Source organism: Rhinoraja longicauda, chromosome 8 (genome assembly GCF_053455715.1).
Source record: "Rhinoraja longicauda isolate Sanriku21f chromosome 8, sRhiLon1.1, whole genome shotgun sequence".
NCBI classification, from domain to species: domain Eukaryota; kingdom Metazoa; phylum Chordata; class Chondrichthyes; order Rajiformes; family Arhynchobatidae; genus Rhinoraja; species Rhinoraja longicauda.
Genome location: NC_135960.1, coordinates 70,928,008 through 70,950,774, shown reverse-complemented (window position 1 = coordinate 70,950,774; position 22,767 = coordinate 70,928,008). Strand labels below are relative to the sequence as shown.

The 22,767-nt window shown below is 41.4% G+C and overlaps 1 protein-coding gene across 4 annotated transcripts in view; it reads left to right on the top strand.

The window, feature by feature from the left end:
- Positions 1-22,767, top strand: part of unc80 (unc-80 homolog (C. elegans)) — a 253,548-nt gene that overhangs the window by 76,384 nt on the left and 154,397 nt on the right. For 2 of the 4 annotated variants that reach the window (XM_078404203.1, XM_078404201.1), the window contains exons 15-21: positions 1,070-1,217; positions 1,441-1,479; positions 8,375-8,523; positions 9,707-9,870; positions 11,629-11,727; positions 14,999-15,207; positions 22,250-22,356. In XM_078404203.1, coding sequence (XP_078260329.1) covers positions 1,070-1,217; positions 1,441-1,479; positions 8,375-8,523; positions 9,707-9,870; positions 11,629-11,727; positions 14,999-15,207; positions 22,250-22,356 — 915 coding nt within the window. The remainder of the gene's footprint in view (positions 1-1,069; positions 1,218-1,440; positions 1,480-8,374; positions 8,524-9,706; positions 9,871-11,628; positions 11,728-14,998; positions 15,208-22,249; positions 22,357-22,767) is intronic. The other 2 variants (XM_078404204.1, XM_078404202.1) reach the window with 1 other exon arrangement.

Sequence of the window (22,767 nt, the reverse complement as noted above, 5' to 3'; positions counted from 1 at the left end):
CCTGTGCCATCCTGTTGTATGTTCTATGTTCTATGAATACCAGTAGCAAAAATTAAAATGGTGTATGTTGCCAAATTATGTCACATTCTATTTTTAGAGGCAAGGATGCATTTACCATTGTTCAATTAACCTCATCATGAGGCAAATTAGGGCTACTCTTTAGAATGATCCAAAATTATAACATTGATTATGTGCCTCTATGAAATGAGTAGAAGATGTTACAATAGGTCTTATTTCACAAAATGCTGGAGTAACTCAGCAGGTCAGGCAGCATCTCAGGAGAGAAGGAATGGGTGACGTTTCGGGTCGAGACTCTTCTTCAGACTGATGTCAGGGGGGTTGGACAAAGGAAGGATATAGGTGGAGACAGGAAGATAGAGGGAGAACTGGGAAGGGAGAGGGGAAGAGAGGGACGGAGGAACTATCTAAAGTTGGAGAAGTCAATGTTCATACCGCTGGGCTGCAAGCTGCCCAAGCGAAATATGAGGTGCCGTTCCTCCAATTTCCGGTGGGCCTCACTATGTCACTGGAGGAGGCCCATGACAGAAAGGTCAGACTGGGAGTGGGAGGGGGAGTTGAAGTGCTCAGCCACTGGGAGATCAGGTTGGTTAAGGCGGAGCTGTTGAGCGAAACGATCGCCGAGCCTGCGTTTGGTTTCGCCAATGTAAAGAAGTTGACATCTAGAGCCAAACGCAGGCTCGGCGATCGTTTTGCTACCAAACGCAGACTCGCCGATCTGAGTTACTCCAGCATTTTGTGAAATAAATACCTTCGATTTGTACCAACATCTGCAGTTATTTTCTTACACTTACAATAGGTCTTGCTTTTCTCAAATCCACTGACTAAAGCAATATGGAAATAAATTCATAATTATGGAATTCAGAGCTGACAGTATTACACTCTGAATGGTATTAACATTTAAATAACCTGGTTTATCCTCGTTTATGCTGTACAATACACAAGTAAATATCACTGCTGCATAATGGAGGCTACCATGAGTTTTTGTTTTAATGCATCCTTATTAGCTCTCAAAAATATTGTTTATTTTAAAATGTGTTGTTTATTTTAGGCTCAGAACTGCCTTACAAGATTGTACAAACTTAGCAAAGTACAGTTTCGACAAACTCTGCGGGAGTATGTAAACAAGGATTCATTGAACAATGTAGTGGATTTTTTGCATGCTTTGCTTGGGTTTTGCATGGAACCAGTTACTGACAGTAAGTATTCTTTTCATCATATGTAGTTGTCACAGAGTATATATTCAGTCTGAATTAAAAAGTGCTAACAATTCACAACAGCTCAGGCAGCAACAGTGCAGAAAAAGATAGTTAATGTTTCAGATTTTTAACCAGATTTTTCTACAGATGCTACCTGAACTGCTGAGTATTTATCTTTTTATTTTGGATTTCTACCAGCTGCAGTTTTTTCTTTGCCTTTCAGACATTCAATCAGGTTTGATTCTATGCAGTTATTTTCAAGGTAACTACTTGCCTCTATCTGGTTTTTAAATTGTAACAAAATCCACTATTCCTTTTGAATTTAGAATATTTCTGTTTTTCTTCGCTCTATTATCTTGAAATGATTAAAAGCAGGGCTGTATGAAGATTCTAGATGACTTATCCATCAGTTTGTTCCTATTTAATGAAGAAGTTCCCAGCCCTTTATTTTTTTGCTGTTAAGATCATTACAATGGTAATCTGTTAATTAATCATACTGCTGCACATTTAACATTTGGGAACATGAATGTTATAGAATGGATAAAGTACCTAACCTTCCCAAGTGACTTAAAACTTATGATAAATTCCCTAAAACTCAACAGCAAACATGAAAGATCTAAAACCTTAGTACTAAAAATATCTCAGGAATTTTTTGATGGTGATCAACGATGGGAGGTTGTTTGATGTTGTCTTCATTGATTTGGCATTTAATAAAGTCCCCCATGGTGGGCTGGTTTAACAGATGAAGATGCACGGGATTCATAGTGACTTGGTCGTATAGATTCAGAACTGGCTGACTGATAGATGACAGAGGTTGTGATGGAAGGACAATATTCAGGCTGAAGGTCTGTGACCAGAGGAGTTCTGCAGGGATCTGTGCTGGGACCTCTGTTGTTTGTAATATATATAAATGAGTTGGATGTAAATGTAGATTGGTTGGTTAGCAAATTTGTGGATGACACCAAGATTGCTGGGATTGCAGAATGTGAGGAAGGTTGTCAAAGTATACAGCAGGATATCGATCAGTTACAGAAATCGTGGAGAAATAGCAGCTGGTGATTAATCTGAGTAAGTGTAAGGTGGTGTGCTTTGGGAGGTCGAATGTAAGGGGAAATTATATAATCAGTGGCAAGACCTTTAACAGCATTGATGTACAGAGAGATCTAGGTCCACATCAAATACTCCCTGAAAGTGGCAACACAAGTAGATAGAGTGGTGAAGATGGCGTATGGTATACTTGGTTTCATTGGTCAAGGTATACAGTATAAGAGTCATGGAGCTATAATGCAACTTTATAGGACTAGGCTGAATTTGGAGTATTGCATGCAGGGCCGTCTTAACGCATGGGCCTGATGGGCACTTGCCCGGGGCACCACGAGCTTATATGTTTAATTTTATCGACCATTTACATTTTTATTCCTGTGAGTAGTTGTCGTAGGGGCCCCAGTACACTGCTTTGCCCGGGGCCCATAATGCTGTAAAGACGGCCCTGATTGCATGCAGTTCTGGTCATCCCATTACAGGAAGGATGTAGAGGCTTTGGAAAGGGTGCAAAGAGGTTTACCGGAAGCAGGGGGGTTAGAGGGTATAGGCTACAAGGAGAGGTTGGAGAGACGGATTATTTTCTCTGGAACACTGAAGGTTGAGGGTAAACCTGAAAGAAGTATGTAAAATGATGAGAGGCATACATAGGGTAGACAGTGAGAACCTTTTGCCGAAGGTGGTGGGTGCATGGGACATGCTACCAGGGGTGATGGTGGAGACAAATACAATAGTGGCATTTAAGCTTTTAGATAGGCGCATGGATATGCAGGGAATGGAGGGATGTGGGTCGTGTGCAGAGCGATAAGAGTAGTTTATTTTACAACATGTTCGGCACAGTCATTGTGGGCCAAAGGGCCTGTTCCTGTGCTGTACTGTTCTATGTTCTATGATAGGCAGCTCTGGCAAATTTAGATTGCATGGGTTCCAGGGAGAGCTAGCTAACTAGCAATGACTTCAACATTGAAAACCGATGGTGATGGTAGAAGGTTGTTTTTTGGACTGGAGGCCTGTGACCAGTGCTGTGCCTCAGGAATTGATGCTGTGCTAATTGTTGTTTGTCATTGATATTAAGAATGTAGATAAGAATCTACAGAGCATTATTAGTAAGTCTGCAGAAAACAACAAAATAGGTGCTATCATATATGATGAACATGGTTATCAAGAATTACAGCAGGATCTTGATCAGCTGGGCAACTGGGCCGAGGAATATTAAATGGAGTTTAATTCAGCTAAATGTGAGGTGATGCGTTTTGGAAAGTCAAACCAGGAGTGTGTTATAGGACAAAGCTACCTCAGTATACAAGAACATAGTTCCCTGAAAGTGGCATCATAGAAAGATAGGGTGGACAAGACTTTTAGCATGCTGCCTTCATCAGTCAAGGTATTGAGTAGAAAAGTGGGGATGTTACATTTTGTAAACCAGCATCTGCAGTTCCTTGTTTCTGGATGTTATGTTACAGTTGTATAAGACTTTGGTGAGGCCTCATTTGAAGTATTGTGTTCAGTTTTTGTCACTTTGGCATAGGAAAGATGCCATTAAGTTAGAAAGAATGTGGAGAAAATTTCAGAGAATGTTAGCAGGACCCAAGGACCTTCCCTTATAGGGAGAGATTGGGGCACAAGAGGCTGAGGGGTAACCTTATGGAGATGTATAGAATAATGAGGGAAATGGAAAGATTGAAAGTACAGTCTTTTTCCCAGTGGGTAATTCAAGAACTAGAAGGCATGAGTTTAAGATGAAATGAGCAAGATGTCAGCCGAAATAGTGGTAGAGGGTACAATAACAACTTTTAAAAGACATTTGGACACATACTCGGATATGGGCAAAGTGCTTACGTGGGACTAGTTTGAAAGGGTTAGTCGGCATGTACGGGTTTGGCCAAATAACCTGTTTCCATGTTGTATGTTTCTATAATTCCTTCCACTGCCAATTTTGCATCCATTGGCTAGTTCACTCTGGATCCCATGTGATCTAAATTTCCAGATCAGTTTACAATGCAGATCGTGTTGAAAGACTTGCTAAAGTCCATGTAGACAACATCCATTACCCTGCCTCGTCAATTCTCTTGCTCACCTCTTCAAAACACCTAATTAAATACACGAGACACGATTTCCATGCATAAAGTCATGCTGACGATCCCTAATCAGACCTTGCCTTTGCAAATCCTGTCTCTCAGAACCCCCTCCAGTATCTTTCACACCACTGACATTAAGCTCACTGGTGCCTTTGAACATCATTAACCACCCTCCATTCTTCTGGTATGGCTAAGAAGATTCAAAATCTGCAAGAGCCCCAGCAATTTCCCTCCTTGCTCCCCTTCCTAGGATGCACTTGGTCAGGTCCCAGGTCACCAGACAAGTTGGTGCAGTGTGTTTCCTGCAGCGTGTGGGAAGTCAGGGATACTGCTGGAGCCTCTGGAAACTATATCTGCAGGAATTGTGTCCAGGTGCAGCTCCTGAATGAACGTGTTGGGGAATTGGAGAAGCAGCTGGATGACCTCAAGGCCATCCGGGAAAACGAGGGTTTCCTGGACAGGACCTACAGTGAGGTTGTCACGTCTAGGATACAGGAAGAGCGAAGGTGGGTGACTGTGAGAAAGGGGAGTAAACGTGGAGTGCAGGAGACCCCGGTGCCTGTGCCTAATGAAAACAGGTACACCCTCTTGGGAGCTGTTGGGGCAGAAGACGCTTCCAATCCAAGCAGCGGACAGGTCGGTGGTTCCATTCCTAGCGATGAGACTTGACCGGCGAGACCGACATCGGGCAGAGCCATAGTGGTGGGTGACTCCATTGTGCGAGGTGCGGACAAGAGATTCTGTGGCGGCAGGCGAGACTCAAGGATGATCTGTTGCCTCCTTGATGCCAGGGTTCAAGATGTCATGGACCGATTTCAGTATTACAATTGAGCAAAGGGGACTATCGAGGCATGAGGTAGGAGCTGGCCAAAGTTGACTGGAAAGAGACCCTAGCAGGGATGACAGTGAAGGTGTCCGGCACCAAAACATTAGCAGCAAATCCTTCAAGTCCTGTAAGTTGCGAGGTGGAGCCGCCGTGTATCGGACTTGTCGATCCAGCACATCCCACAGATGCTCAATCGGATTGAGATCTGCAGAATTTGGAGGCCAGGGCAACACCGTGAACACTTCATCATGTTCCTCAAAGCATTCCCGAACAATGTGTGCAGTGTGGCAGGGCGCATTATCCTGCTGAAAGAGGCCACTGCCATCTGGGAATACCATTGCCATGAAGGGGTCTACCATGTCTGCAACGATATTTAGGTAGGTGACACGGGTCAAATTGACTTCCAGATGAATGGCCGGACCCAGGGTTTCCCAGCAGAACATTTCCCAGAGCATCACACTCCCTCCACCGGCTGGTCGTCTTCCCACACTCAGTTTGGACCAGATGGGATAGCCTTCGTTGCCCTCGCGCATCGATGAGCCTTGGGCACCCAACACCCTGTCGCCGGTTTGTGGTTTGTCCCTCCTCGGACCACTGTCAGTAGGTACTCACCACTACTGACTGGGAGCATCCCCATAAGCTTTGCCGTTTCAGAGATGCTCTGACCCAGTCGTCTGGCCATAATAATTTGGCCCATGTCAAAGTCGCTCAGGACTTTACTCCTGCCCATTTCTCCTGCATCCAACACATCAACTTCAAGAACTGACTGTTCACTTGCTGCCTAATATATCCCACCCCTTGACAGGTGCCATTGTAACAAGATAACCAATGTTATTCACTTCACCTGTCAGTGGTCATAATGTTTTGCCTGATCGGTGTATATATGTGTGTACTTGTGGGTATGTGTATATATACATACTGAATTTTTTTCTCTCGTTTGTCATATTGTTTAGTGTACTATGTTTACATATTCTGTTGTGCTGCAGCAAGTAAGAATTTCATTGTTCTATCTCAGACACATGACAATAAAGCACTCTTGACTCTTAATCTGTCCAAGTCCTTCTGCAGAGTCCTTGCTTCCTCTACACTGCCTGCGCCTCCACCTATCTTAGCATCATCTGCAAACTTGGCCATAAAGCTTTCAATCCCCTTATCCAAATCATCAATATACAAGTGAAGAGAAGTGGCCCCAGCACCAACCCTAGCGGAACTCCACCAGTCACTGGCAGCCAACCTGAAAAAACACCTTTTATTGCAACTCTTTGCCTTCTGCCATCCAGCCAGTTCGCTATCCATGCTAGTATCTTCCCTTTAATACCATTGGCTCTCATCTTCCCTAGCAGCCTGATGTGCTGCACCTTATCGAACGGCTTCTGAAAATCTAGGTAAACAGCATCTTCTAGGTATACAACATATTCTTCTTAAGAGTACTGTGTCCCTTATACTCCTTATGTGATCCCAAGTGCCTATACCTGAGATACCCTTTTTCCTGATTGGATCCTCACTCTCTATTCCTGCTAGCCTCGCCCTTCACTCTAACAGGAACATGTTGGTCCTGAATTCTCCCAATCTCACTTTTAAAAGTTGCCCACTTGCCAGACGCCCCTTTACCTGCTAACAGACTGTCCCAATTAAGCATTGCAAGTTGCTCACTAATGCCATCAAAATTAGCTTTGCCCCAATATAGGATTTTAACTTGTGGATCAGCTGCATCTCTTTCTATAATTGTTTTAAAACGAATGGAATTGGGGTCACTGGTCCCAAGATGCTCCCACACTGACAGTTCCATCCTCATTTCCCAATAAAAGATCACGTGTTGCCCCTAATCTAGTAGGTATTGGTATATTTTACTAAAGTCTTTTGTTTCTAAGTATGGGAGGCAATGTAAAGATGGTGCATAAGTAGGCTTATGATTGCAGGGCATTATATGGGAGTACTGCATTGAGGTTGTTTAATAATGTTTTGAGGTGATAGAAGTTTTGGATTTTGGAAGAATGCTGAAGAAGTTTGCATGAAGTGGATGGAATCTTAAACTGAACTAACAGAAGGTATTCCAATCTGTGCCTGGGCCAACACAATTAAAAAGGTTTAACTAATTAAAAATTAATATTTTTATATAGAATGCAGTGAAGTACTGTAAACTGTTTAAAATAAAAATGTAAAGTTAAACAAAGAAACATTAAAAAACTGAACCTGAACTTTAAATCAACATTAGCTTCCTTATTCACGAGAATGGTTGTGCCAGCTTTGGCTGAGCAAGCTGAGAGGTAAAATGTCTCAGCTCAGTCCAGCTGTGGAGCAGGAGGCCAGACTCTTAGCCAGCTGACCATGAGCTTGTCTCAATTGGTGCCAATCAGATGCACTGCTTATTGGCTGACAGCACTGGCTCCCTATGGAACCGCTGGCCACAAGGCCAGTCCTGCTTGTGCCGATTTCAGCCTTGATGCATCTGGTTTAGATAGCATTATTCATTCAAAAAGTGTACAGGCATACAAATTCTTCCCTGTTAGATGCCTGTGTTAGATGCACAAACTGGGAGTGGATGCACCTTGCACTCCATCCAGAATCTGATTTGATTGGTATTAATAAATTCAAGTTTCAAAGCCAAAACAAACACGTGCTACTATATGGTATGCTTTATACATACATGGACGAAGAAATTCCAGCCTCTTTAATTTTAAATTTTTTCCGATTATACTGTTACTGTTTACTAATAATTCACTAATATTTTTCTCATTTTTTAGACCTTTAAACCCTTGTTGACATATTTGTCAATGGAGTATCCCCTGTATTTTGTACTCAAGTCTTAAATAGCACCAAAAGCCTCAGCTGTCTAATTCAGAAATTAGACCATGCGACCTATCGAATAATTGGTGGCCGACACTAAAAGGATGGCGAGGAGAATGCCTGGTCTGGGCAATAAAATTAAATGACAGGGAAGAGCTAAAATTATTGAAGTTAAATGATTTTTATTGCATTGGCAGTTATCTTGGAAAGCTGCAAGCATAATTTAATTAGGGCATTTGGAAGTTAGCTATTGACTGATGCATTTGATACATCAATCTTTATATGCAGAAAAGCGATAAATTAGTGCAGACCAATGGGAAAGAGTAATTGATTTATGAAGATTAAAGCTGGGTTAGAATGGGTCAGATATATGTGAAACTGGATTCAGCAAATAAAGCATTCATTTTAATTTTCTGTACGTTTAGACAAGGCAGGATTTGAAAATAATTTTACAACTGGTGACAGCAAATCAGCTGCATGGAATATGGAAGCAATTATTGTGAGCTGCATGTTCAAACCTCTGATCACCCGATGTGCATCCACCACACATGAATTACACAGTGCCGAGAATCTGGTGAGGATCTCTTTTGGAAGCTAATTTGTTGCCAGTCTCATACTGTCTTCATACCATGTCACTTCACAATAACTTTATTATAAATTAAGTTCATACTCGGTCCTTGATTGATACTTATTTGTCACGTGTACATGGTGCAGTGAGATTCTTTGTTTGCATACAGTACAAGATGCAAGAGTCACAGACAAAGTTACAAAGATATTCAATGAAGTCCCTCTTCCTTCTTCCCACCGAAGTCCCTCTTTGTTCTGGGCACCACCCACGCCGGTCCTTCCTTGTTCGCGGCGGCGTGTCCTCCATCGACCGCCGGGACCTACATGAGACCGTCCTCGGCTGCCCGCTGATACTCATGCATGTGAAGGCTCTCCAGACCTCCACTCTCACCGATGGTCCTGCTTGCTCGCACCCTCTGCTCGCTCAACGACGTCTCTCCTCGCTCTGCTGGTGACCGGGCCATGTCCTGGTCGGCTCGACGGAGATGGCCATGTCCTGGTCGGCTCCACGGAGATGGCCATGTCCTGGTCGGCTCCACGGAGATGGCCATGTCCTGGTCAGCTCCACGGAGATGGCCATGTCCTGGTCGGCTCCACGGAGAAGGTCATGTCCTGGTCGGCTCCATGGCGATGGCCATGTCCTGGTCGGCTCCACGCCGATGGCCATTGTCCTGGTCGGCTCCATGGCGATGGCCAGGTCCTGGTCGGCTCCATGGCGATGGCCAGGTCCTGGTCGGCACCATGGCGATGGCCAGGTCCTGGTCGGCACCACGGAGATGGCCATGTCCTGGTCGGCTCTACGGAGATGGCCATGTCCTGGTCGGCTCCACGGAGATGGCCATGTCCTGGTCGGCTCCATGGCGATGGCCATGTCCTGGTCGGCTCCATGCCGGGCTCGGTCTAGCATTGCTGTGCAGCGCTTGCCTGGAGCTCCCTTGTGAATTAAAGAAAGTTCTTGATAATTTTTGTGGTCTGCCTAAAATCAAGACATTTAAAAATTGATGATGAAATTATAAGGGAAATGTTCATTTGTAGCATAATCTCACGTTTGACCAAGCATTTGGTAATCTTCTTAAATATTCTCTTATTTGGTAATGCCAATTTTATTTGACTATGTTCCTGGGAATTTTCTTGGTTTTGCTACACAAACGATTGCTTGTAAACACAAAGTGTTGCTGTTGTTGTTGTAGGGCCTTTATTGTGACATTCGTCAGCTTGTTCAATTCATCAAAGAAGCTCATGGGAATGTTTTTCGAAGGGTGACACTCAGTGCGCTCCTAGATAGTGCAGAAAAAGTGACACCTGGTAAGAAACCTGAAGAACCTGAAGAAAAGAAAGTGTCAGTCAGCAAAAGGTAATCAGCTGCTATTGCTGCAAAATAATTTAATATTTTATTGTGACTCTAGGTTTCTGATAAATAACACAGGCTTAATTGGAAAGGGCATGTGCTTAACAATTTTTGTTGTTATTGGACAGAAGTCCAAATCATGCAGTGCAGTGTTTTTGAGGTGACAATGAAGTGAACAATTCATTTACATTTTTCCCCTGTGGTTTCAGTCTTTGATTTCATTGTGTCCATTTTATGGCCCGAAAATGGATGCAGCCTGATTCTATATTGCACATGCTTTCTGCCTCAACTCAGTCTCAACAGGAGATGCTCGTCATGTGCTTTTATGAGGATGATGCCAGGACTAGAGTGTCTGAGCTATATGGAGAGGTTAAGTAGGTTAGGATTTTTATTCCTTGGAGTGCAGGAGGATGAGGGGTGATCTTATCGAGATGTATAAAATCATGAGAGGAATAGATTGGGTAGATGCACAGTCTCTTGTTCAGAGTACGTGCATCGAGGACCAGAGGAAATAGGTTTAAGGTGAGGGCGAAAAGATTTAATAGGAATCTGAAGAATAACTTTTTCACATAAAGGGTGGTGGAATGAGCTGCCAGAGGAGGTAGTTGAGGCAGGGACCATCTCAAAGTTTAAGAACCAGTTAGACAGGTACATGGACAGGTTTGGAGGGATATGGGTCAAACGTGGGCAGGTGGGACTAATGTAGCTGGGACATGTTGGCCAGTCTGGGCAAGTTGGGCCTGTGTCCACGCTGTATGGCTCTATGACTCTAAGTGAAATCTGTTAGATTACTTGACTGAAATTGATATTATGTGATAGAATTGCAAATGGCTGCAATTATAACAGCTCATAGATTTGCCATTGAAACTGAAGAATAAAGACTGATTTAGGATGGTTACTTTTGATTATATAATACTCATTTGTTGCACATGATTGATCTGGAGAACAACTACAGAACCTACTGTTGTGAATTATATCAGAGCTTTTTGAGTGACCAGAATCAAATCAGAGTTTTAAGTGACGCGAATGAAATTATGGTGGAAGTTGACTGGAGGAGTATTATGTTCAAATTGGCAATCAAATAATTTGTCAATTGAATTATACTCTCTGAGATATATCGCATTACTTTGCACTTATTCCCAACAAAATAATTACCAGCATAAGAAACACTGGGGTACTGAAATGCTTACTGTTTCTTTACCATTACTAAAGTCAGAATTTTAATAAAGAAAGAGTAACATTAGTTGTCTTTGTAAGAAATTGTTATTGTATGTGATTAAATCTAAATATGCTTGTACTAATATCACAAAGTGATTCATCGAGGCATGAACTTCAGACTTGCATTACTTTGTGTTATTGTATGTTAGCATAAGTGAATGGTTATCTGGTTCACATTATGTAGTTATAATTTGTGTGCCCTCCACCAGAAAAAAAATTGTGACCTCAATAATTTCTGTAAGTGAAAATGGTATTGGAGTAACTAATATTATTCTGTCAATAGCCCTCCAGTTTTTATTTTGCCCATATCATATCATCATATCATATCATATATATACAGCGCGGAAACAGGCCTTTTCGGCCCACCAAGTCCGCGCCGCCCAGCGATCCCCGCACATCAACACTATCCTACACACACTAGGGACAATTCTTTACATTTACCCAGTCAAATTAACCTACATACCTCTGCCATTTAAAAAAAATTGTATCTATGTAATGATTGGCATGGAAGTAGTAGTAATAAAATCTGAATGTTGTTGATTGCAGGGCTGAAGGAGGGACAACCACTGATAAAGCACAAGCCTCAGCAGCACCAGATGAATGTCGTAGCATTGTCTCCAGTCGTCCTCCTCAGACTCCGGAGCAGTAAGTGGCAGGAAGTTGTTGAAAATGTATTTAATTTCCATAATATAATGTTTTGGTGCACAGTTTAGTTTTGCAAGTCAAACATTTCCCTATCTGCTCACCCTGCAGAGCCCATAAACCCCCACTCACCCAGTTTTGTCCATCTCATTGCATCATTACAAAATAATCTGATCGAGTCCTAAAGTTGGTCAGTTATTAATTCCAAATATCATCTATCCTTGATGTGTTTTGCATACCTTCAGCACTGCAGTGCCAATCTGCTTTTGTCTCAACTCTGTTGTGATCTACAAATGACTAAAGATGTCCTCAACCAAATTGCTTGTTCTTTGACATTCACAGCATTTTCCGGCCTGTTGCTACTGCTCAAACTACACCAAATACTTTCTTGAGTTGCTGCCATAAGGTGCCTGGGACCCAGGTTCAATCCTGACTTGGGGTGCTGTCAGTATGGAGTTTGTATGTTCTCCCTATGACCACGTAGGGTTTCTCCAGGTGTTCCAGTTTCCACCCACACTCCAAGGACACACAGATTTGTTGGTTAATTGGCTTTGATAAAATTGTAAATTCACTCTGGTGTGCAGGATCGTGTTAGTGTGCTGAGATCGCTGAGCAGCACGGACTCGGTCGGCTGAAGGGTGTGTTCCCGTGTTGTATTTCTAAAGTCTAAAGTTTTCTTTAATAATAATAGCTCTTTGAGATATTTATAATCTTATGTTGCTTGAATATTCTTCTCTCTCTTTATGTGCAGTGGCACAGATGCACCTGACAACCAGTGTACTTTCTCTGAAATAAAGTCTTGACTTATTTATGTTTTTGCATTTCACTCAATAATTTGATACTTTTGGTGATGAATCTTTGGTTAAAGAGTTTTATGGTTCAATGGTTCTTTATTGTCTGCACAGTGAAATTCTTGCACAGGTTCACCATATTTTGACGCCATGGCGACCAGTGCAAGAATTTTACTATGTTTTATGAATTTATTATAAGTCTTGTAAATCTGATTATTTTTATTATTGAATAAGATTGAGAGCATTCTGTGAGTCTAGGTAGCCAATACTGGCACCACCTGGTGTAGTTAATCCAAATTCTCTTGGTTAAAATATAACGCTTTGGAATGAGAAATTGGTGGAACACATTAATCCAGTTAATTTGATGTATCATCGTAATCTTACCTAAATTACCGGGATAAATCAATGAGAAAGCTATTATAGTTTTTATTTCATAAGTTCTAGGAGCAGAATTAGGCCATTTGGCCCATCAAGTCTACTCCACCATTCTGTCATGGCTGATCTATACTTCCCTTTCAACCCCATTCTCCTGCCTTCTCCCTGTAACCCCTGACACCCTTGCTAATCAAGAATATGTCAATCTCCCCCTTAAAAATATCCATTGACGTCCTCCACAGCCGTTGGTGGCAATGAATTCCACAGACTCACCACCCTCTGACTAAATAAATTCCTCCTCATCTCCTTTCTAAAGGTATGTTCTTTTATTCTGTGGGTCATGGCCTCTGGTCCTAGACTCTCCCACTAGTGGAAATATCTTCTCCACATTCACTCTATCCAGATGGTTTTGGCGGTTTCTGTAAGTGAAAATCGTATTGCCATAACTAATATTATTCTGTCAATTGCCCTCCAGTATAACGCCTATCCCTGCCGAATTTCTAATTATATCTATGTAATGAGCCAAATAACTTTGGGTGTATTCCTTAGAAACCTCCCAAATTGGAGTTGGCTTGTTTTTTAATCCTGTTTAAAATCAAGCCTGTTTATCAAAATTTGCCATTTATCATATCATATCATATCATATATATACAGCCGGAAACAGGCCTTTTCGGCCCACCAAGTCCGCGCCGCCCAGCGATCCCCGCACACCAACACTATCCTACACCCACTAGGGACAATTTTTACATTTACCCAGCCAATTAACCTACATACCTGTACGTCTTTGGAGTGTGGGAGGAAACCGAAGATCTCGGAGAAAACCCACGCAGGTCACGGGGAGAACGTACAAACTCCTTACAGTGCAGCACCCGTAGTCAGGATCGAACCTGAGTCTCCGGCGCTGCATTCGCTGTAAAGCAGCAACTCTACCGCTGCGCTACCGTGCCGCCCAAAGAACGAATGAACAGATTCCAATTCCAATTTCCTCCAGTTTATAGTTTGTCTCACATCTAATGTTATACATGAAAATCTGTACCATTGTTTAGCTCACCAGCTCAATTCTAATTACATGTAATTTCCCAGATGTTCACCCCCATATGAAAAGACAAAACACCATTATAATTTGCGTGGTTCTATAAAACTATATACATTTCCTTGAAATTCACTGACCGAATTAATAAGGAAGAAATTGCAATGTATCATCAAATGATGCATTTTTACTCACTGAACTTGATCATTCAATATCAGCTGGTTAATTAATCGTGCTTCAGAACCATAGATTACACTATGGAACCAAAGTGGTGCTGATGGAGTCTGTCTGATTATGTGATTCTCAGATAATTAATAGTTTCTGTTTTGTGATGCCTGAATATTTGACAAAATAAGCGGACTATGTACTTCGCAGTTACCACTTGGGTCTTCTGTAGCAGGACCACAACAAACTCATCTCTGAGGCATAGGATCCTTAGAGCAGCATAACCGAGTACACAAAGGGCTTCTATAACTTATGGTAAATCGATAGATATTACATCCCAATAACTACAAAAGAAAGAAAATACATTATTATATCTGCCAATAACCTAATCCTGAAATCTGGTCATTTTTTATAAACCACTGTGTGCCTCTAGTTGTGTGCTATTTCATTCAGAGATGCACTCTTAACAGCATCACGTAAAGCCATCCAAAATATAATAGCATCAAGCCATATAAGGCAATTTTTTAAAGTCATCTATTCACACATTCCTCTCAGAGGGCAAACATTTCCCACTCTCGTAAGCCAGAAAGTTGGATGCATTTGTTTCCTATCCACCTTCAGTAACTTCTATACTTTGCAATATCAGCTTTTCTGGTAGACTGGGCTGGTCATTTAAAACCAAGGTACGAATAATTTTTTGGTCACAAAATTCTCAACCTCAGAGACGTGAACGTAAGATCAATAAATATATTTCAAGTGGATGTAGATATGTTTTTAAATGATCGGAATTGAGGGCAAGAGGTATCTAGTACAGATTGTGATTATGTTGAATGGCAGTGCAGGTTTGAGGGACCAACTTGCCGCCTCCTGCTCACATTTTTGGTGTTCTTTTTGTGCTTTTCAATAAAAACAGTGAAGAACAAATTCCAGGAGCTCTTTTGGGTCGAAAAGACTTTTGGCGCAAAATGTTTAAATCACAAAGCGCTGCTAGTGATACAAGCAGCCAATCCGAGCAAGATACATCTGAATGCACAACAGCTCACTCTGGAACCACCACAGACAGGCGGTCACGTTCAAGATCCAGAAGAATTTCCCTGAGGAAAAAGCTCAAACTTCCTATAGGTAAATTTTATTAAGCAAAATAACCATTTGTTGCAATCTTGTTCCAGAGATATTAGGATCGATATTGAATTATTGGAAGTACAATAAATGTATAATTTCAGAATAAAAACAGTATAAAAAATTTGACCATATAAGGGATTTTCTTATGAAAAGTGTTCTTAATAAAAATAACCATTGTGTTTTTTTTTCATATCTTGTGCATTAATTTTTTTCAAATGATGAGGTCATTCTCTTTCTTTCGTGCTTTTTGCCTTAATCAACTTTAGTGGTTGGCAATAAAATTGTATGTAATTAACCAGAACTGCATGCTGCAGTGTATGTGCCCTAAAGCTATTAAAAACCAGTGTGAAAGGTTTTTGGAGATTATAGATGATGCTATGTTATTTGGTTTGATTATGCTATTTTATTACAATGGTATGAAAATACCATTGTAATAAAATAGCCCTGATTTGTACAAATGATGATAAACTCAGTGCTTACAGAATCATAGAATCATTACAGCCTGGCAGAAGACTGTATGGTGTGTCAGGTCGGTGCCATTTCATATAAAATCAATCCAGCAGAAGTCTCTTCTCATATCCCTGCAAATTCTTTTTTTTTCAGGTACATATCCATCTCCCTTTTAAATGCTGCAGTTGAAGGCAGTTCAATCTGACCCTTTAAAAAAAATTCTCATGTCACTTTTAGTTCTTTTAACACATTATCTCCATCCTCCGTTCTCTAGCTTTTGACCTTACCATCATTGGGAAAAGTTTTCTTTACCTTTCTTATTTCTCTAGCTGAGAACTAAGAAAGGAATGCTCCACCTTGTTTGGAACGTACTACAGGCCCCCAAATAGATTGCTCTCCAGATAATATTAAGGATAATCCCAAAATAATTTATAAATACATTTAGGGAAAAAGGGTAACCAGGGAGAAAATGGGGCTCCTCAGGAATCAAAGCTGTCAACTCTGTGGTGCCACAGGAAATGTGCAAGGATCTTAATGAGTATTTTCCCTCTGTTTTTACCATGGAAAAAGACATGAGGACCGGGGAACTTGGGGCAGTCAATATGTCTTGAGGGCAATCAGTATTAAGATCAAGGAGGTGCTGAAGGTCCTAACGTGTATGAAGGGATGCAAATCTCCCGGGTCTGACCAGATATATCCGAGGACACTATGGGAAGCTAGAGAGCAACTTGTGGAAGCCCTGGCTGAGATTTATGATTCATCACTAAATACGGGTGAGGTGCTGGAAGACTGAAGGGTGGCAAATGTTGTGCCTCTATTTAAGAAGGGCTGCAGGAAAAAGGCTGAAACTATAGGCCAGTGAGCTTAAAATCTGTTGTTGGAAAGTTACTAGAGAGTATTCTGAGAGATCGGATATACATGCATTTAGGTAGACAAGGGCTGATTACGGATAGTCAACATGGTTTTGTGCGTGGGACAAATCTGATTGAGAATTTTGAATATGTGACCAAAAAGATTGACGATCGCAGAGCTGTAGACGTTGCATACATGGATTTCAGCAAAGCATTTGACAAGGTTGCACATGGTAGGCTGCCCTGGAAGGTTAGATTGCATGGGATAGAAAATTGGCTTTATGGAAGGAAGCAGAGAGGTGGAAGGTTTAGGAAATAAAAAAACTGGAGATGTTGGTTTAAATCGAATGTAGACACAAAATGCTGGAGTAACTCAGCGGGTCAGGCAGCATCTCGGGAGAGAAGGAAAAGGTGACGTTTTGGGTCGAGACCCTTCTTCAGACTGATTGGGTGACGTTTGGGGTCAAGACCCTTCAGTCTGAAGAAGGGTCTCGACCCAAAACCCGCTGAGTTACTCCAGCATTTTGTGTCTACATTCGATGGTGGAAGATTGTTTTTCGGACTGGAGGCCTGTGAGTAGTGGTGTGCCTCAGGGTTCAGTACTGAAGCCATTGCTGTTTGGCATCTATATCAGTGATTTGGATTAGAATGTATAGCATGATTAGTAAGTTTGCAGATAACACTAAAGTGGGTGGCATTGTAGACAGCGAAGATGGTTGTCAAAAATTGCAGTAGGATCTTGATCAGTTGGACAGGTCGGTGAGGAATGGTTAATGGAATTTAATACAGAGAAGTTGCAAGGTGTTACATTTTGGGACATCAAACCAGGACAGGACATACACAATGAATGGCAAGTCTCTGGGGAGTGTCGTAGAGCAGAGGGATCTAGGAGTGCAGGTACATAGTTCCTTGAAGGTGGCGTCACAGGTCGATAGGGTGGTCAAGAAAGGTTTTGGCATATTGGCCTTCGTCAGTCAGAATATTGGGTATAGAAGTTGGGAGGTCGTCTTAAAGTTGTACAAGACATTGGAGAAGCCACAGTTAAAATATTGTGTTCAGTATTGGTCACATGAAAGATGTACAGTATAGGTCAACATGAAAGATGTTGACAAGCTGGAAAGGGTGGGACCAGTGTAGATGGGGCATGATGGCCGGCGTGGCGTTAGGCTGAAGGGCTTGTTTTCACGCTGTGTGACTATGGCTCTCTATATCTCTGCTTTTTTGTTCCATGCAACTGTTCCAATGAGAATACCCTATTTTCTGGACTATTCACAGGTATAAAGTCCGTCTACCATTGCAATCTTTCCTTTTGGATAGCTCTGGGAACTAGGTGTAATGCTCTAGTTGTGGGTAAATCAGTTTTTTATAAAGCTTTCTAATCTCTACTTTTATTTCTAAATTCCAGGATGCTGTATGTTTTTTATACAACCAATACCTCAACCTGTCCTGCAACTTCAATGTGATACTCGCGTATCCCGTGATCTTTATTCTTGTACCTACTTTAGAATAGTGTTCTTTAATTTATATTCTCTCATTTTGCAACCAGACTGAAGCACCTCATATTTATTAGCATGAATTTAATTTACTATTTATTTTCCCACTGTAGTGCATTATTATCCTCCTCCCAGTTCATTATGTCTCCAGGTTTTGTGGCATCAGGAGATGAAATGGAATTTCTTTAGTCAGAAGGTGGTGAATCTGTGGAATCCATGCCACAGATGGCGATGGAGGCCGTCAATGGATATTTTTAAGGCGGAGATTGACAGATTCTTGATTAGTAAGGGTTTCATTGGTTATGGGGCGTGCAGGAGAATGGGGTTGAGAAGGAAAGATAGATCAGCCATGATTGAATGGCGGAGTAAACTTGATGGGCTGAATGACCTAATTCTGCTCCTAGGACTTATGAACTATGTATTTGGAAATTGTGCACTGAACACCCAAGTCCAAGTCATTAATACATATTAAGAAAAGCATCGATCATAGTACTGACTCCTGGGGAGCTCCACTGTACACCTACCGTGAGCCCATAAAAGAAATGCTAATTAATACTGTTTCCTTATGCAATTTTTTATTTGTGTTGCTAAAGCCCCTTTTATTCCATGGCCTTCAGTTTTGGATGACAAGCCTATTATGTGGCCATTATCAAATGTATGTTTGATACATAGATGTATGTATTGGAACAGATGTATGTTTGTAATTGGCATACCGATAGAAGGTTGTGATTGAAGGACAATATTCAGGCCGGTAGTCTGTGACCAGCAGAGTTCCACATGGATTTATAGACAGGGCAGTTAGTAAGTTAGTAAACTTACAGGGCAGTTAGTAAGTTTGCAGATGCCACCAAGATTGCTGGGGTCGCTGACTTTGAGGAAGGATGTCAAAGTAAACACAGGGATATATATATATATCAGCCACAGAAATTACTGGAGAAATGACAAATAGAATTTAATCCGAACAAGTGTGTGATGTTGCACTCTGGGAGGTCAAATGTAAGCGGGAAATATACAATTAATGATATAACCCTTAACAGCATTGACGTGCAGAGAGATCTTGGGGTCAAGGCCCATAACTCCCTGGAAGTCGCAACACAAATAAATAGAGTGGTAAAGAAGGCATATGGTATGCTTGCTTTCATAGGTTGGGTCATTGATTATAAGAGTCAGGAAGTCATGATGCAGCTTTATTGGGCTTTGGTTAGTCTGCATTTGGAGTATTGTGGAAAGGTGGGTTTTGGAAAGGGTGCAGAGGAGGTTTACCAGAATGATGCCTGGATTAGAGGGTATTAACTGCAGGGAGAGGTTGGACAGACTTGGATTATTTTCTCTGGAACGCTGGAGGTTACAGGGAGACCCGATAAAAACAGATAAAATAATGAGGGGCATAGATAGGGTAGACAGTCAGAATCTTTTTCCCAGGATGGAAAAATCAAATACTAGAGGGCTTAGCTGTAAGGTGAGAGGGGCAAAATTTAAGGAGATGTGCTGGGCAAGATTTTGTACACAGAGGTTGGTGAGTGCCTGGAATGTGCTGCTGGGGGTGGTGTTGTTTGGAACAGATATGTTAGTGGCTTTTAAAAGTCTTTTGGATAGGCAAATGGATATGCAGGGAACGGAGGGATATAGGTTGTGCGCAGGTAGCTAAGTAATGGTCTTGGCATCAAGTTCAGCACAGAAGGGCCTGTTCTTGTGCTGTCCTGTCCTATGTCTCTTGACACTCTACATGTGCAATATCTGCCACATTTTGTTAAATTAATCCTTTGTTCCCTCGATCTATAAATTTAGGTGTGAATTTTTCCTTTAGTCATCCATGCTGCCTTTGCCTAATTAATCAATGTTTGTCCATTGGATTGCTCATACTGTCTCAGTTTATTGTTTTCAGCACTTCCCCACCACCAACGTAAGTGGCTGCTCTGTAATTAATGGAATGAACTTTGCAGCCTTTTTGAATAAGGAAGTGGAGTTGATGAGGAGCTTCAAGTTCCTTGGTGTAAATGTCACCAATAATTTAACCTGGTCCAACCACATCAACAATAAAGCCAAGAAAGCATACCTTGATTTATTTATGAGACTAAAGGGCCTGTCCCACTTAGGCGATTTTAAGGCGACTGCCGGTGATTAGGCTGTTGCCGAACATTCGCCGTGGTGTTGCGGGCATGATCGTGAGGAGTCTTCAATGAATCCTAGCGGATCTCGGCGCGTCGCGGAAACATTTTCCAGATTGAAATTTCTCGGTGACAGCTGGCTTGTCGCCAGGTATCGTAGCTTATTGCGGGCACTGTCGCACGCTGTCCTCAGGTTTGCTAGGTTGTCGTAGATGCATTTAGAAGCATGTAATATTAAATTGAGAAAAGGCATTTGAAGATACCAGAAGATAGTTTTGTTTAACCAATTTATTTACCGTCAGGACATTTGACAGATAGATTGGAGGCGACAATTTGACGGTCAGGTAAGCGTGGGAATTTTGCGATGTTTCCGAAAACGGTGTAATCTCTTAGCTAGGTGCTAGTTTCACAAAAAAAGTAACTTGTATCGATCTGACTCGGCATTGTCGTGGTCATTGTCGTAGGGTAAAAGATAATTTTGGCGATCTGCTATGACTTTGACAGTCGCCAGCAGTCGCCTTACAAATCGTGTAACTGGGACAGGCCCTTAAGGAAATTTGGCATGTTTCAACTGACTCTTACCGATTTCTACAGATGTACCATATAAAGCATGCTTTTGGGATGTATCACAGTTGGTATGGTAGCTGGTCTGCCCAAGACCTCAAGGAGAGTCGTGGACACTGCTCAGTACATCCAACAAACCAGCTTCTCCCACTCCACTCCATATCCCAGATCTTACAATCTAACTCGTTACGGCACTTGCACTTTTTAAAATCTGTATTTTCTCTGTAGCAATAACACTTTCTTCTGCACTCTGTTAATTTCCTCTTTAGCACTATTTATTGTGTTCAAGTGTATGATCTGACTGAATAGTATGCAAAAAAAAAAGTGTAGGCAGAAGCCAAAGCTTAACGCTGGTTTTCACTATTTTTGTACATGTGACAATAACACACCAATACCAATACTTGGTCCGACATCTCCCAGAACCAAATCCAGCAATGCCATCTTCCCAGTTTGTTCCTTATATGTACTGATTGATAACTCTCCTGAACACATGTAAAAATTGTTTTCTCCTTTTCCCCTTTATCCTATTTCAAGTCTAATTTACACATGGATAGTTGAAGTGCTATCACTTTTTACAAATGCCCTGTAAATTTGCTCCTGCAGATCCTTTCCACTAGTTGACATGCTGTAGTGCGGACAAGATATTTTAGTTTAGAGTTTAGTTTAGTTGAGTTTAGAGATACAGAGCAGAAACAGGCCCTCGACCCTCTGAGTCCACACCGACCAGTGATCCCCACACATTAACACAATCCTACACATACTAGGGATAATTTACACTTATACCAAGTTTACAAACCCAAGTCAATTAACCGACAAACCTGTACATCTTTGGAGTGTGGGAGGAAACCAAAGATCTCTTAGAAAACCCACGCGGTCACGGGGAGAACGTACAAACTCCATACAGACAGCACCTGTAGTCAGGATCGAACCCGGGTCTCTGGTGCTGAAAGTGCTGTAAGGCAGCAACTCTACCATTGTGCCACCCTACTATTTATTGCCATACTGACAGGAAATCCCACAAATGTACTTTACAGACGGTGGAATACCTTTAAGGAGTCAGGAGATTAGTCACTGTATATACCCAACCTCTTATTTGCGTTGCAGAGTTTTTATGTGGCTGGTCCATTTAAGCTTTTGCCCACGATGTAGAATGTCAAGGTGATTACACTTATTCTAATTAAACTTGGTTGTTGTTTGGTATTTGCATGATGTGAATGCCACATATGACTTAGCTGATCAGGTTTAAATGTTATTTGGCTTTTGCCGGATAGAAGTGAGGATTGTTACAATAGCATGTGTAAAAATGCACATTGAGTATAATAGTGTGCGAACAATATTATCAACTTTTTTGAGGGATTTTTTTGTGAGCTGCATTCAATCTTTCCATCTGAAATAAATATATTGGACAGTGGGTGACATCAATGGAAATATTTCTGGAAAAAGTTAAAGAATATTAACTCTTGTATATACTTGTATAACATCATGTCATCTGGGATAGATTGAAATTATAAAATTATGGTATACATCAAAGACAAAACAGTGTACAAATAATTATGAATCATATTTGCCATTATAGGTAACTGGTTGAAGCGCTCTTCATTGTCGGGGTTAACAGATGGCGTTGAAGACCTTTTGGACATAAGTTCTGTTGACAGACTTTCATTTATACGCCAGAATTCAAAGGTGCAGAGACAGATTATTATTTGTATTAATTAGCACTTTTTAATTTATCTGTCATGTCAAATGGAAAAGTGGTTTTCTTTCACATAACATCATATACTCTGGATTTAAAAGGACTTTGCAATTAGTTGTTAACTTTTGATGTGCAGTTTTGTAATGTTGTACAGCTAAGTAAATGTTTGTGATTCATTGCAGTTGATATATTCTCCATTTGCCCAAAGTGCTTTGAAGTTAATATGTAGGAAGGAACTACAGATGCTGGTTTAAACCAAAGATAGACACAAAAAGCTGGAGTAACTCAGCATCTCTGGAGAAAAGGAATAGGTGATGTTTCGGGTAGAGACCCTTCTTCAGACTGAGAGTCAGGGGAAAGGGAAACGAGAGATGTAGACGGTAATACAGAGAGATATAGTC